The sequence below is a fragment of the Danaus plexippus genome, assembly GCF_018135715.1.
Source record: "Danaus plexippus chromosome 9 unlocalized genomic scaffold, MEX_DaPlex mxdp_24, whole genome shotgun sequence".
NCBI lineage: Eukaryota > Metazoa > Arthropoda > Insecta > Lepidoptera > Nymphalidae > Danaus > Danaus plexippus.
Genome location: NW_026869847.1, coordinates 4,923,159 through 4,938,983, shown reverse-complemented (window position 1 = coordinate 4,938,983; position 15,825 = coordinate 4,923,159). Strand labels below are relative to the sequence as shown.

General features: G+C 29.3%; 1 protein-coding gene and 1 long non-coding RNA gene across 2 annotated transcripts; one reads left to right on the top strand and one right to left on the bottom strand.

Moving 5' to 3' along the window:
* The first annotated feature begins 541 nt into the window (after positions 1–541).
* On the top strand, positions 542–2,105 carry LOC116767529 (uncharacterized). Its single transcript, XR_004353315.2, has 3 exons — positions 542–630; positions 706–889; positions 1,888–2,105. It is a non-coding gene; the product is annotated as an uncharacterized LOC116767529 (long non-coding RNA).
* Positions 2,023–15,818, bottom strand: LOC116767527 (sodium- and chloride-dependent GABA transporter ine-like). Its single transcript, XM_032657889.2, has 9 exons — positions 15,259–15,818; positions 9,940–10,133; positions 5,276–5,410; positions 4,883–5,096; positions 4,244–4,740; positions 4,049–4,161; positions 3,678–3,957; positions 3,259–3,491; positions 2,023–2,928 (listed from the first exon to the last, which is right to left on the bottom strand). Exons 1-9 carry the CDS (start codon positions 15,663–15,665, stop codon positions 2,818–2,820), a joined length of 2,184 nt encoding a protein of 727 aa, XP_032513780.2. The 5' UTR covers positions 15,666–15,818; the 3' UTR covers positions 2,023–2,817.
* Positions 15,819–15,825: the final 7 nt, after the last annotated feature.

Below are 15,825 nucleotides of genomic sequence, written 5' to 3'. Positions count from 1 at the left end.
AGGACTCTTAAACTAGACATGTACCTACATATATACCACTAAGGCAATTTCACATTGGGTCAATAGTTTAAGGTGTGAAAAAAACTGTAATCATCATTTGAAGTCCTTTAAATATTTCATTTAAATAAGTGTACATTTTTGTTTTCTAAGTTACTTGACATTCAACAAAATGAATATGAGTGCTTATACTTTATATAAAATAGTTTTCATACAGTGGATACAGTATTTTTAATTATTTTTTTTGAAAATTCAGATTTATTTCTTTTAAATATATTGTAATTATAGTTGTAATATATAACAAGCGAAAATTATTGTTACATGTGATTATACAATAAATACGTATGTTTCGCTGAGTAAGAAAAAGTAGTGTTACTAATTACTTTGGCGTGCTTTTAGTATTATGGGTGTTTCAATATCAATATCGGAAGACCCGTTTACTTTGGAAACCAATTCGAGAAATAATTTAAAGAAGCAATTTTTCGGTATTCAGAGCAAAAAAAAGAAAAACTTCACCATTCTGATTTCTTTAATTTTGACATTCAAAGTTGATGAATTATGCTATCATGTATGTTTACTGTTTTGAACTTTGAAGAATTATTAGAGTGAAGAGAATTAAAAATTCTGTAAAAAGTAGGAAAATTAAAATTATAACAAATTAGTAGATTTATTGTTACGGTATAACACTTCAAGAATTTTACATTGCAGGTAACGAAAGAGGAAGAAATAATGGCAGAACTAAAATTGGTTATATACGAGAACGATAAAATAATTGGTACAATTCAAAAAGAAACCATTACAAATTCACAGAACTTAATAAAATCATTGGAGGAATTTAGAAATTTGGTTAATGAGAAGTTTACAATGATAATTGAGGATGATGGCCATATAGGTAAACATATATCTAAAACATCTTACTTACTACAATTAAAAATGTTGTTTTTGAGCGATAATAGTTTCTTAAAAAAGGGCCATACTTTTTCTATATTCAAGGTGAAATCTGTTTTAATGAATGAAATGACTTGACTAATCTGTTAGTAGGTTGTCAAAGAAAAGTATATTATGTAAATATGGGACAAAGCTAACATTTCACTGAAATTATGACATCTATATATTAAATAAAAAACAAATGACGATTTAAACCACAAACAACAACAACTGTTTCATAATTTTATGTAAACATTTAATAGAAATTTAATACATTGTTGATAAAATCCAAATAAGAGTTCTTGAAGTAAAGTGTTTGTTCTTAACAGCTATAATTAATAAGATATAGAAATGATTGAAGGATATTTCTACATTTATCACAGTATCACGATACATAGAAACTATTAAAAAGATTTGTTTTTTATGATTATTTTACTAAGAGCTTGTTTCAAATAAACTTTGTGATCAGTTTTTTGATTAAAAATGTCAATAAGCTTTCTTAGCAAATTATTCTCATTGAGATTTGTTCATAATTACTTGAATTTTAAAAAATCCTGACACTTTCGAATTGAACAAACTCTTATCAATATAGGAATTTGTGTAAATTATTAATAATATATACATACATATAATAATGAATGTCCGGTTTTGTTAGTTTTAGTGAGTTGTTATTTTTGAATCTTGATTTACTTTGTGGTAAATTCATTAATTACCATATCAGATATAGTTTTGAAATTGTGGTGGCCTGGAGGTTTAGACACCACTGATGAACGGTGAAGGAAAACATCATGAGGAAACCTGGACTTATAATCAAACTATAAGTTTGAAATCGCCAACCCATTTTTGAGCGTGTGGTGATTAATGCTCTAACCTTCTCCGTGTGAGAAGAGGCCTTTGCTTAGCAGTGGGCTCCGATAGGCTGATGATGATAATGATATAGTTTTGATAAAAACGAATTTTTAGATGACTTAATTGAAGAGGATGTCGGCAGTAGTGATGGTGAAATTGACACAAATCAGCACACTAGTCCTAAGAAGAGAAAAATGTGATGCAAAATATTAAAGTGAAACATAAAAATGTGTAAATTAAAAATACTGATTTTATGTATATTTATTTATTTATCTAAAAGAACCTCTGTACATATTCAAAAATCATAAGTTAATTACATACTGATCAAATGACTTATTTGACTTTATTTTGTACTTTAGTGGTAGTAGTACTTATTGTCTGACTAAGATGTATGTATTGTAAGAGAGTATTCTCTCGGTTGCTCTGGTGTCGTTTATCATATAATTAAAAATTTATTATTAAATCTTAAATCTATTTACTAATGTTAATTTTTATAGTTTCTTTTGGAATGTTTTAATCACAGTGTAACTATAAGCATTTCAAATCATTGATTAAAATATGAGAATAAAATTTATAAAAACAATGGAATGTTTTCGAGTAAATGAACTTATAAAATAGATAATTCTCTTGGACCTCTATAATTAATTTATTCATTTCAATTTATATATATATTATCATAAAGAACAAAACAAACTAATAAATACAATATATTATCTAATAAAGTATTTCATATTGAATTTAGCCACTAGCCACTCGTTTATCTCATTTAATCAACAGATCTGTTTGTAGTCAACTGAAGTACCTATACACTTCTTGATGTTGAGTGTTGGAAACTGTGTCACTATTATAATATACACCTACATTTAAGTAGTTTGAGGTCGGGCATGGCGCATGCGTAAACATTAATTTCTTGATAATTCTTAAGATGGAAGTCATATTTTATCATTTTTGGTAGTGTTTGTTCTTGATAACTAAGTAGATAGACACTCGAATAATAGGTACAAGAGACAAATTATTGTATAAAGCTAAAACAAAAATTGAGGACTAGTTCATGGTTATTTTGTCTTCGGGTGGTTCAGAATCCGAGCAACATATATCACAACCTGCAACCCCACAGTCGCACATGGACGTCGGACGAATTGAATTCCGCAATTTCTGAAATAAAACAATATTCACTATCCAAATATCAATATGTCGAACTTGTTCTCATTATTCACGATTAGTTTAGCCATGTTAGTAGAAATACTTTTAAATGAAACTAATATTTTTCGGATAAACTACGCGGATTTATATTATTTAAAAAAAAAAAAACTACCTAATCCCGACGTTTCGGTTACTTTTCAGCAACCGTGATCACGGGCAGACGAGATGATCTTAGATCTCATTAGTAAATACTTATCAGGTTTTCTAAGTTATGTGGTAGATGTGTACATACATGTATATGTAAAGTAGATTTAAATTAAGAATCATGCAAGAATTACCCACCTCTCTAAAGCAACTGCCAGGAGACCTGACAATGACGACTACTGCATAGACTGGAATGCATAATAAAGAAAGTGAGGCGATAGTCCAGCCTAATACTTGTGCCCAAGCCGGATACTGATATTGACGGTAACTCGGCGGTGTGTAGTCGACCAGGCTAGCTACCCAAAGCGCTAGCAATAGCGCCGGGGCAGCTATCAACCAACAAAATCTGAAGTACAGCGATGGAGCCTGACCTGAAAATTTATTATATTATGATGACTTTGAATCGGTATAAAATTCTTTTAATACAGAGCGGAAATATGGTACAATGCGCGAATTATCATAGTATGTAATCTTTTGTTTTTTTTTGTTCATGAATAAAACAAATGGTTTGCGATAGTTACAGATTTTATTATAATGTGGTTTGAAAATTTTTTTACCTGTCATCTGTTTAATGTTTTGAGACAGACGATCCACTCCATAGAACCAGGCTATGCCCACAACTTCAAAGAAAGCTAAATACGTTATACTCAGTGAAGCTGCATAGTAATCCATAAGTTGGAATATGTAAATGCCACTATGTATAATATGTGGCAATCCAAACACTAAAGAAACAGCACAAACGCAAAGAACTAGAAGTTCATGATACACTAGCCGTTTCCGTATCATATCGGGAAATCCGTCTTGAATAGAAGTCACCACAACTTCAACTATGGCGAACTGCAATGTATACAAAGCAAAGTTATATATGTACCAAGGTCGTGAGGTATTCAATATGAATTATGATATTTTCTCATAATGTTATCATTACCTGACTGTTTAAACCGAGGCAGAGGAACATGAAGAAAAATAAAACTGCCCAAAGTTGTGATGCTGGCATTTTAGCTATAGCTTGAGGATATACTACAAACAACAGCCCAGGACCTGTAAATGTAATTTAAAATTATTAGTTTTAAATTTATAAGGAGGCATATTTTTTTTCTATTTTTTTGGTTGATTTACTTACTATCAGCGATGACCACTTTCACCGATGTGTTCTGCTCAAAAGCAATGTTGCCGATTGTAGCAAATGTAAAAATTCCAACAATGAGACTAGTTACTGCATTAACTAAAGATACAGCCAAAGTATCGTGTAGGAAGTTATTGTCAAATCGATTATATGAAGCAAACATTATCATCGAACCAAACGCAATTCCAATAGAATTGAAGATTTGCGAGGCGGCATTTACCCATGGTCGTGATTGTTTTAATAGTTCCCAGTCTGGTTTAAAGAAGAACCTTAAGCCTTTATCAGCACCATCGAGTGTTAAAGATCGGCCAAGAAATACAATGATAAGTAGAAATGGTAAAGTCGTGGTGATATATCGAACTTTTGCCGAGGATTTTATACTTTTCCAAAGTGCAAAGTAAACTAAAACCCAAGCACAAATTAAACAAGCTGCCAACTCCCACCGCATGCCCCCAGGAAATTCTATACCATCACTCATGCTCAAGACCTTTCTCCTGAAAATACATAAAAAATGTCATGTTAAAGTTTAAAAACGTTGCATGAATTTACAGAACATGAACCTGAATGTTTTGATATTCCTTCAGCTATTTACATACATACAATGACCCAAAATGAAGTAGAAATGTAAATACTTACTCAAAAAATTGTTCGGTGGGCGTTTGAGAGCCATTAGGTTTGGTTATGTTGTGATTAGGGACCCAGCATTGTGCAGTATTCCATCTGTTAGAACAACTTGCCCATGGAACTTCAGATTTAAATGATGTAAAAAAGTAGTATATCGCCCAAGCGATAATCACTGCATAATACGTGGACATAAGGAAGGAGATCACCACGCTCGCTAAACCAGCACCTTTAATAAAATTTAAATATGACACCATATGCTCAATAAAATCAATAATTTTTGAGATGATGAAAAAAATATCTACGGCTTGTTATTTTTTTAAACCAGCTAACCAAACTTGCTTCTAAATATATATTTTTCTCCTTTATTGCGAAGATGACGAGAGATTATACTTAGACAATGGTTACCTTTAAATAGAGGACATATTTGTGAAAGTGCTCCTATAGGGCCATGAGCTGTGTATTGGCCTACAGCAAGTTCCATGAATAACATTGGCACACCGCATATTAGGAGTATTATAAAGTAAGGTATCAGAAACGCCCCTGAAAAAAAAACTTCTGTTAAATATGTCTAAAAACAATACAATAATACTTAGGAACATAACAAATGTATTATTTAATTTAAAGACGCCGCTTAGATAATTTACGTGTGTACCTATTAAGAACTACGGTTATCTTCAAATTTGTAGATAAAGTCTTAAAGTCCAAGCTAGTTGTTAAAGTCCTTGAGATCAATAAATTGACCTAGGAAGATTATAATTAACTCAACTCAAACGGCAATTTAGAGGTCGCTCCCTCGACATGCTTTTAAAACCCAGCAATTTGTTATCAAAGTTATAAAAACATTAAAGTAACAGTTATATTATAAATAAACTGACCTGTACTAAATAAAGAAAATAATAACACTCCCTTATAAAAAAATATTTTATACTAATAATGGTTTCAAAATTTTGAGCGTTAATAAAAAGAAAAAATATAAAAACAAAACAACTCCTTTTTAAATGTCCATTCAAATAAGGGCATCGAAAAGGAAGATTTTTTTTTTTTAATGGTTGCAATAAAATTGCACAAGCTTTTTGTCTCAATGTTCTGGTCCATCGATCACCACTTAGTTGCATATAAAACACAGATTTTAGTTCAATAGTTGCTATTATCTTAAAACCATCAATTTGCTGATGTTAAGATAAAATTCTGTAAAGGTTATAATATATATAATTTTCGGAACCTACTATGGTTATGGCTTCTAATACGCAATTTATTGTATTAGATTACAATTTACTCGTTGTTTCGATGACTTGACACTACAGAAACCGTGATCATGTGCAGACGAGATAAAAAAGGTTTGTAAAGGTTGATTATAAATGGAAGAATTTAGTTATAGTAAATATAGAAATAAACATTCCTGTTTTTGATCGATTATGTGGTTGTTTCGGGTATTTTTTTTTATCTTCTTACAAAATTACAACTTCTAATCTCTCAACTGTAGTGGTAAGTCATTATAATTAGTAATATTAATTTTATTAATTTGCAATGTTTAATATAAGTTTAATAAATAAAGTTTACCTATTCATTGTCAACATTTTCGTGATTGTAAGAATGGATAATTTTAATTTGTTATTATAAAACAATCCGTCAGGTTTTATTGCTGCGATTGGATTTCGTCAACCAACCCATTTTTCGTCAGCGTGGTTTTTGTCTCTTTGATTATGAAGTGTATAGATAAGGCTTATCTGTTGTATTTTATTATTTAATATAATTAAAGGATAATAAAAACTCTTTATTGACCAGACTTCAGTATAAGGAAATATAAAATTATTTCTATCGATATGTTATTAGGTAACATTTAAAATTTGTATCAGATTTAACAAATTTTTTTATGAACTGCTATGAATATTAAGGAACGCAAGTTTCCTGTTTCAGAATTCTTTTGTTTTATTTATAACTTCATACATATTATTAAACTAAAGTAATGCATATAGAAATGGTTCATAACAATTAACAAGCGGTTTTGTAGTGTTACAGTAATTTTGCCAGACAATCCTTGGGTTAGAGGAATTAATATTTTATTCTTTTAAAGGGTTGGTACTAACTACATTCATATTAACAAACTTGCAAACTAATTTTACGATTCCATTTAATTTGTGACGAGCAAGTATAATAAATTGTTTAAGTAGCAAAGGTCATGCCCACTGGACTTACAATAACTACTTCACACATAACTTAAGACTGAGGTATATATAAGACTATTTGCCACTAGTAACGCTACGATGACGAAGGTTTTGGTCTGTGTAATAATTATAGCTGGGAGCCTAACCTACCATATTGCACCGACAAGGAGATCTATCATTATGTATAGACATATCAAGGGGTTTTTCTGAATATTGCGGATATGTTTTAATAAATAAAATCACCGTCAAGACCCGGGATAATGTAATTATGAATAACTTATAAAGTAAACGATGTTTTTTTCAATTTGGTTCATATACGTATGTAGTTTAGTCCATAACCCGAATAATTTTTAGTCGTTAGAGTCTAGTAAAATCTTATAATATTATTCAAGAAGATTTTCTATTACAAATATCCGCAAGCATCATTATTTGAATAGTTTCTAAAGATAGAAATCGCTTTTATCTGTAATTATAAATTATATTTAAGAATATTAAACTAAGAAATAGAACGTTATATCACGACACCCCTTAATGATAAGACTGTTTATTAATAGTATTAGTATGCATTTGTATTCATAATTTTCATCACAATAATACATTATTTTCATCACTTTAGTAGTATAATATTTATAAACTATGATGTGGATTATAGTATTTCTTTGTTGTTATTTGTATAAAATTTATTTTTATTATAATCAAATATAGTTCGAATGGGTAATTAATTATTCTCCACTTAAGTAAAAAATAATTACGAATTTTATTTTATTTAATTTAATTTTTTAGGTTATCTTTTGTATCATTGTTAGATACCTTTTTGTAGTTATGTTATAAAATAGTTTATATGAAACACGTTATCAATGGACTTTCAGGAACGAGTATATGTATTATTATATATGTATAATGACATATGGACATATCACATCGATATATCATATGATATCTCAAGAGGACGTGTATTCCGTGACGTATCAATTTGCAGAAATCATCAACTGTAATTTACGCTGCACGACTAACAAGTGTTTTGGTCACAACAACCACAGGACGAATTGCATATTATTTTAAATTAAATATATTAAAAAGATTTAAAAAATCTATATTGAGTATATAAAAATTATCAGGAGAAAAATCAGTATGTTTTTAAAATATGACAACTTTATTGTATTTGTTTCTTTCTTTCTTAAAGTTGTCATTAAAAGTAAACGTCAAGTTATTTATCCCTGGAGGTGTGGTGCCAATGCTACGTAAATCACGATCTGTTATTCATATAAATAGAATAATTTATTTAACACTTATCTCCTTCTGCTAGAACATGTACCTATATCAATATTTGTATATATAAAAATATCCAAAACAAATAAGGGTCAACCACGAAATATTGTCACGTTTATGGAAAAAAATGGGCGTTTATTAAATTAAATGTGTTAATGTGGGTGTGTTATGTTTGTCAATAGTATAAATATGTCTACGTAATATATATTTTTAAGCTGAACCTGGGAAAAGAGTTTTAATTTTTAAATTTAATTTTAAATAGATATCACCGAATGGTCGATACTTCATTATAATTGATAGATTATTTTTAAATTTAATAGTTAAGTAGATTTTCATTTTATGAGAATAGTATAATAGAGAATAAGTGTAATTTTTTAACGTATTTTATAAATTTCTAATGTAATTTATATTAAAAAAATTGCATTATACATTCAATCTTCATATGAACTTCGTCTTTTTTAAACTCCACGTTAATTTGTTCACGGATTCTCTTAAGAAGTGGTTCAGACTTTTCGTTTCCCGTTTTTATATATAGATTGTTGGAAAGTTCATAGTTAAAATCGGTAATAAAAATTATCGACGTGGTAAACTTGTTATAAATGGTAATCTTTCTTTCATTTGTGCGAAATGTTTAAATTCTTTGATTTAAATTACAATGAACTCGTTTATGGCGTTCACTTAGAGTTTATGCGTTTCATTTTAACACTATTCCAGGCGGAAGACGTGAACTTAGATTTAGATATTCTTTTGGCGTGATTGGTCCAAGCTATAGTAGGAAACGTGTTCTCATGCATAGACGTATCTTTATATCTTTAATTAGTGAACTAAAAATATAAAAGAGGGGTATTTTTTGTATGCAATCTTGATTTCTATTAACTTGCCTCTTACGTATTATTTTTGATTATTAATGACCTTAAATATTATTTTATACTGAGAGTTTTACCAAAAATATAACTTATGTTTGTAACTTTTAGGTACGTCTAAATCTTAGAACCTCTGTACCATTTGAGGTGTTTGTAATAAAAATAAATTTGTTGATCCCTTGACTGGGACTGGTGATCTCTTTTAAACACAATTGCAATTGGCACCAGTTCTATAGTTATAAGGAAAGTGAGAAAACATTTAAGTGATTATGCAGGCCATAAGAATTATATGTGAAGCAAATGTAAATTTACAGTCGGTGAAATAAAGAAAGTGAATTTTAATTCTATTCTTGCTAAAAACTAAGTTTATTAAGCGCTGTAGCTGATTACTAAATTTAGGATTCTAAGATTCTTATAAAATAACTGTAGACTATGTTTTTGAACAACAAATATATCCAATATCTATTAAAGTAATTCGAGTTATCCGAGATTAGGGTGTGACATTGAAAATGACAATTTGGTAAGATTCTCTATACAAAAGGAAGTGCTATAATGTCAATGATGGCTGATGTATAATTAACTTTTGATATTTAATTTTTTTTCTGACTATAATACGATATAGCCTGGAAGTGACGTCTGTATCTTCTTTAGTATGATAAGCTAATGTTTGTTTATCATTATGTATTTGAAATATTCATATAGATAAGCGCTGTATTGACAAGAAGATTTCAAATCAAATGTAAATTTAATAAACACAAAGAATGTTTTTTACCTCCGCCGCTTTTGTAGCACAGATATGGAAATCGCCAAACATTTCCCAGACCAACCGAGTATCCGACGCAGGCTAGCACAAATTGTATTTTGTTTGCCCAAAATGGTCTTCTAGGTTTTAAGTGTACCGTGTCAGCGTCTTCTTCCTCTTCTCCGCAATTACTTTCTTGTGACGCCGTGTCTTCATCTGGTGGTCTGCCAAATATTATATGAATGTGAAAAGACAGAAATAGTACAGTCCTTGATGTAAAAAAGGCCAATGGCATACGAAATATGTATTCTGTCTGATTTAAAATGAAAAAGATTTGATTTAACATAATTAGTAGTTTTAAAAAATCAAGAAACTAACAAAAAGTTACAGCTGATGTAAGTCGTATTTGTTGCTTAGCTATACAATTTTTACAGGGAATTGACTAAGTGCAAATCAAAAATATTATGTTGTGAATTTAATCAGATTTTGTAATGGAAATAATCCCGAACACATTATAAATAATGACATAATGGATTTAAACGAAAAATACCTTAAAAATTATGAATATTAATATTATTGAAAAGACGTATTATACGTCTTTTTAAGGTTGTTTAAATATTTGAAAATGAATTAAATCACATTAGTTTGCTAAATATGGAATTTTAATCTTTGATATAAAAATATACGTCTCTGTTTACTCTTCTCTTCTCACAATAAGAATAAATAAATTTGCTATCACACAAAGACCTTTTGAAGCCTATTTTAATTATTTAATTATTCTTATTTCATAGCAACGATGAAACTTTGGTATGTTGAAAAGATTTTGGAAAAGTCTTTTGAAAATTTATAATTTACGACGAAAAGCTATTAAGTAAAATCCAGATTGAATAGTATAATTTTAAGTTATTTTATAGGAAATTGCAGATTAATTGCTTTTATTATGAAATAATAGTAATTATATAGTTACAAACAAGTTGAGGTAGACGTAACAGCGTCTATAGGTACTTTCAGCTACACCTACATCCATCAAAATTCCGTTTTACGTCTGTTTACTCTCCATTGATAAACGTTTAAGTTGTTTGGTTTAAAGATGGATGTCCTAAAGCGATTAAAGTGAGGTCGCAGAGCTCAAAGGATTTGATCTAACTACGTCGGCTTATTGCTCTGACGAAAATCTTAGATAAAATGATGATTTAAAAATTTTATTAATATGATAAGCTACTTAATCCGTACTTCATTTTCTACATTTAAAACTAATCCTGTGCAATAGTTGTAAATTTTCATGACGTAAAACTTTTAAATGAAAAATTTTAGGCAAACTAATTATGAATTATGCATATGCGCATATAATCGGACTTCTAAGCATTAGTTGTTCTGACTGTAATTTAATTCAATTACGAACTCGAAAGTTTTTATTGCTCTTGTTTTTCAGTTCAGAACAGCAAAAATTTAATTACTCAAATAATTTGTGCTATATAAAGATAGTATTGATATAACCGCGTATAACTAAAAAATTGTTGCGTAGCACTTTAGAAAAATGTTAACGGGATATTTTTATTATAATTATGTATTTTTGTTAAAATATATTTTTTTTAGTGTTTTGCTTCATTGTCTAGTAGCAAATTTTACATCCTCGTCTTAGTTTGCTTAGAACTAAAAACCGATTTTCATCATCTTTGTAGCCGTTTAATATTTTGAACATAAAATGTATAAAATTTTTAACAGATATGAGATAAATAGTTTAGGAAGAATTTAACCACAAAATGTAAAAGCATTGTTTCTTTACTGTTTACAATAGAAAAACAAAATGCAAATAAAAAAAAGTTTTCTATACAAAAACCATTATACGTTCTTTGAAAATAGGTTTTTCAAATATTTTAATATGAAATGAACTTCTGACTTGTTTAAGTGAAACGGGACCTCAACATAATCGTACCAAATGAAAATAGTGGTTTACCAGATCAAGAACTTTCTAAGTCGGTTCACAAATAATTAGAATACATGTAACAAAACTGTTAAGAATTTATCAAATACTAAATGATTGTTTAAACCGAGCATTTACATCAAAAATTGGTATTTTACGATTTATACTTGTGTACCTTTTACTAAAAAAGTAAAAAGTATTTGGGCTTTTTAGGTAACATCAACTAAATCATACGTCATTATTGGTATTATTAATATTCTTCATTATTCAAGTAATTTTTTTTAATGTTTCATCGAGTTTTTACTCGTTAACATACAGATACATATTAAAAACGTGAAAAATCAACTTCCTATGTGCCGTCTTCGCAAAAATAAAACGTTTCATAAAATAATTAGTGATTTTCATATGCGTTATTCGACAAATTATTTTTGAATATTCTCTTAACTATTCTCCTCATATAGACACCACTGACAGGCTGCGAAGGAAAACTTCGTGAGGAAACCTGAATTTATAATTTCAAATCATAAGTTTGAAATCGCAAATCCACCTTGAGCAAATGTGATGGTTAATTCTCTAACCTTCTATGTGAGAAAGGGGCTTTGATCAGCAGTGGACACCAATAGGCTGATAAAGTATGTATGTATTATCTTTATAATTTGTGAACAATATTAATCATCTGTTCACCTAATAATGTGTATGTTATAATAGAATTTTAATACAACAATATCTCTATCTTTTAAAATTAATTTATGTATCTTAAAAAAAAAAAAAAATCATTTTGACTCTGTAACTATTTACCAAATCTGAATCACGTTATCAATAACTGTAGCTCCCTTAATAAACATTAATTTTTAATTGATGGAATAGTATTTAATTTGTTTGTGTTATAACTTTTAAATAAAGTTGTTTCCATTTCCGTGAAATTTTTGTTATATTCTATTTTAAAGCTATACATTTTTTCATTATATAACTAATGAAATACTAATAATCATCTTATTTTGTTAGTGTATGTACAAAATAGGAACGATTCACATACAAATGTCGTCTCAATTTGAAACAAGTATTAAGAAGACATAAAGGCGGTCTATCTTTAAAGGCTTTTTATGTTCAGATGCGATATTATCAGGATTACAGTAATATGCTGTTGGATTTGTATTTGTCTGCATTTGACATCCTCATAAAATACATTATCAGATGGTAGGACTTAAGTTGTCACAATTACCTACTGCATATGAGTTATTATTTTCAATTGAGACAAGGGTGTTTATTTTTAATATACTATTATAATAGTAATAAAAATAAGTAAGTATTTTATTTTTTTTATTTAAAAATCTTATGAAAATTAAAAAAATAATATCATATTTAAATTTACCACTGACAATAATTGAATTAAAATTAATTATATACGATTAAATTATTTACATTTGTTTAAATAGCCTTTTGTAATTTTGAGATGTTTTATGGATTCAGTATCATATGTCATCATCGCAAATGATTTAGTTTTAAAAGTATAGATAAATCAGTTTATTGAAACTTCGGGTAAAATATAAATAAAATAATAAATAAATATAGTATATATATATATATACATGAATATATATATATGAAAATCAAAATAGTGTGTACTCGCGAAAATCTTGGGCATCATTAACTCGCGACATGATTTATCTATACTTTTAAAACGTTTCTATTGAGAAACGTACTCATTTTTCATCACTTTATGAGATGAAAGTATCTCCCGTTGTGTGCCCGGAAACACTGTTGCTGTAAAGTAATTTGAAACGTCGTCGGGTAAAATTTAAAACAAAATACTAAATACGAGTAGTTTGTTCGAACATATACTTTTATTAAAATAATTTATATTATTATTTATATAAAAATATATTTTCGTGCCGGCATTATGTTATATTTCTGTCTTTCAGACAAATTACTTTGTTAGACTTTTTCACAGAGTAAACCTAATAAAAAATATGTGACATGTATCATGTTGTATTTAATCCTCAGATGACAACTTCTAAATGTGTAAACGAATTTTAAAGTCATTATCAAGAAAAAGAATGATAAGAGAGCTCACGATCAATCGTATCCAAGTTTAGTACGAGATAGGCGGTAACAGATAACAGTGCAGCCTTATCAGTGCCAAGTTTGAAGGTCAAGTCGCCTTAAATTTCATAATAAACATTTGAGACCCCAATATACAACAGAAATACTACAAAAGTATTAAAAATAAGGCCAATAAATAGAAGCAACAGTTTATTTCAGAGATAAACTTTACTTATCTGTTTATTAACGAGTTATCAAAACTTTATCGTTAATAATTTATTTATTAATTTTCAAAAAATGTTAGTATCGGTTCAATGGCATTAATTATAAAAGTTAATACCACTTGTTCTATAATGTTTGTTTAAAGAATGTCTATACTATGATTAAGGATTGTTATTGGTGAAAAACACTATGAACTCTTTGTTTAGACATTTTTGTAATGTTTGATTATTTTTTGGGTTTCACCATAAGGTATGACATAAAAATAGAATCTTATTCAAAAGAATTGAAGGTATTTTTCTTTTTGAGTTAAGATATATTTCTACGTTAACATTTTTAAATGACGTCTTTGGTTTTATGGAAATTAATTAATGGCCTACTAGTTTCTTTTTTTTAAGAATTTATGATAATTTAAATAAATATTTGAAAAAACTAACTATTTTTTATACCAACGTGTGTGGCTGGCGGCTGCCTATTTAGCTATTTGTTATTATTTTCTATAAAAAACTATTGGACAAATTTCTATGTAGGAACGATACTTAATACCTATAACAAGAAATGAAATTAATACGACAGAATAAAAACAATCTTAATTTATAAGCATTTTGTTTGATATAAACATACCATCGGAGACTAGATGAAGACGCGAGAAAACGCTTGTAGCCTAGCTCTTTTAAATGTCGGTTGAATTAGTTTACATATAAAATAATATAATATCGTATAAGATTACTTTAAACAAGTGGCGAATATCAGTTAGTAGATAATTATAGTATTCATAGGTGAAATAGGAGTCATAACTGATAGCAGTGGGAATCTCAATCCATGTAGTGCATTCTATGTGCTTTTGTATTACCAAAAAATATTAATTTAAACCGGGTTTTTCGATTACGGAATTTATAACGGTGTATAACGATGCAACAACCAGAAGTAGTTTGAAAGCAAATATTTAAAAACATTTTATTCCCATATTGTTTTTATAATAAAATAAATCCCCATGTAATTGTAAATAATTAGGTAAAGAACATATATTTATGTACTATTGATAATGTATTAACAACGTAAGATAAGTTATTCAAAAGAGTACATAAACTTGTATCGCCGGTCAGTTATAACAATTGAATAATTTTGTCTTACAGAGGATGTTACATCCGTAAAATACTCACGTAGGAGGGCGAACTAGATGAAACAGTTCCGTGGGCGACGTAGGAACTCGTCTAATAACCATTTTTCGACCATCAGTACAGCCCATACCAATGGAGGCAAGGGAACGAACGGACGGAGCATAGTGGTTAGTGCCACTGTCTGAACCTTCGGGGTTATAAGTAGCAACCTGATCATACGGACGCAGGCTTCTTGCTGAAGCTGCACCAGACGCGGCATTCACATCTCGAATTCTGTGTGTATCTGTGAAGCTCTTGACTTTGCGAATTTGTCCAGAGGGCGTAACGATCGGCGTTGCCGAGTTTGGGTCTAGCAATTTTAAATGTTCCTGATCCTGTTCTTCATAGCCATCCACGTGTATTGCCACGCTTGGCGAGGTGGCTTTCGCCGAGTTGTCGGCTTTAGTCATGATATTGCGTCACAGGGTCATAACTTAGTGATTGGAGTCGCGTTTGCCGCTAGCAACGCGCAACTAGTGAGTAAATCACCAGATAAAGCGCGCGAGGTCGGCTAAACAGGCCGACCGACTAACTCGTCAATCGCGGCAATTGGTAAACAGTAAAGTGTGA

Coding starts and splice junctions, on each gene's coding strand:
- LOC116767527 (XM_032657889.2), bottom strand. CDS start 15,665: ATGACTAAAGCCGACAACTCGGCGAAAGCCACCTCGCCAAGCGTGGCA. Junction 5,097..5,275: donor AATATGTCCTCTATTTAAAG/GTAACCATTGTC, acceptor ATTTTATTAAAG/GTGCTGGTTTAGCGAGCGTG. Junction 4,162..4,243: donor GAAAGTGGTCATCGCTGATA/GTAAGTAAATCA, acceptor TTACATTTACAG/GTCCTGGGCTGTTGTTTGTA.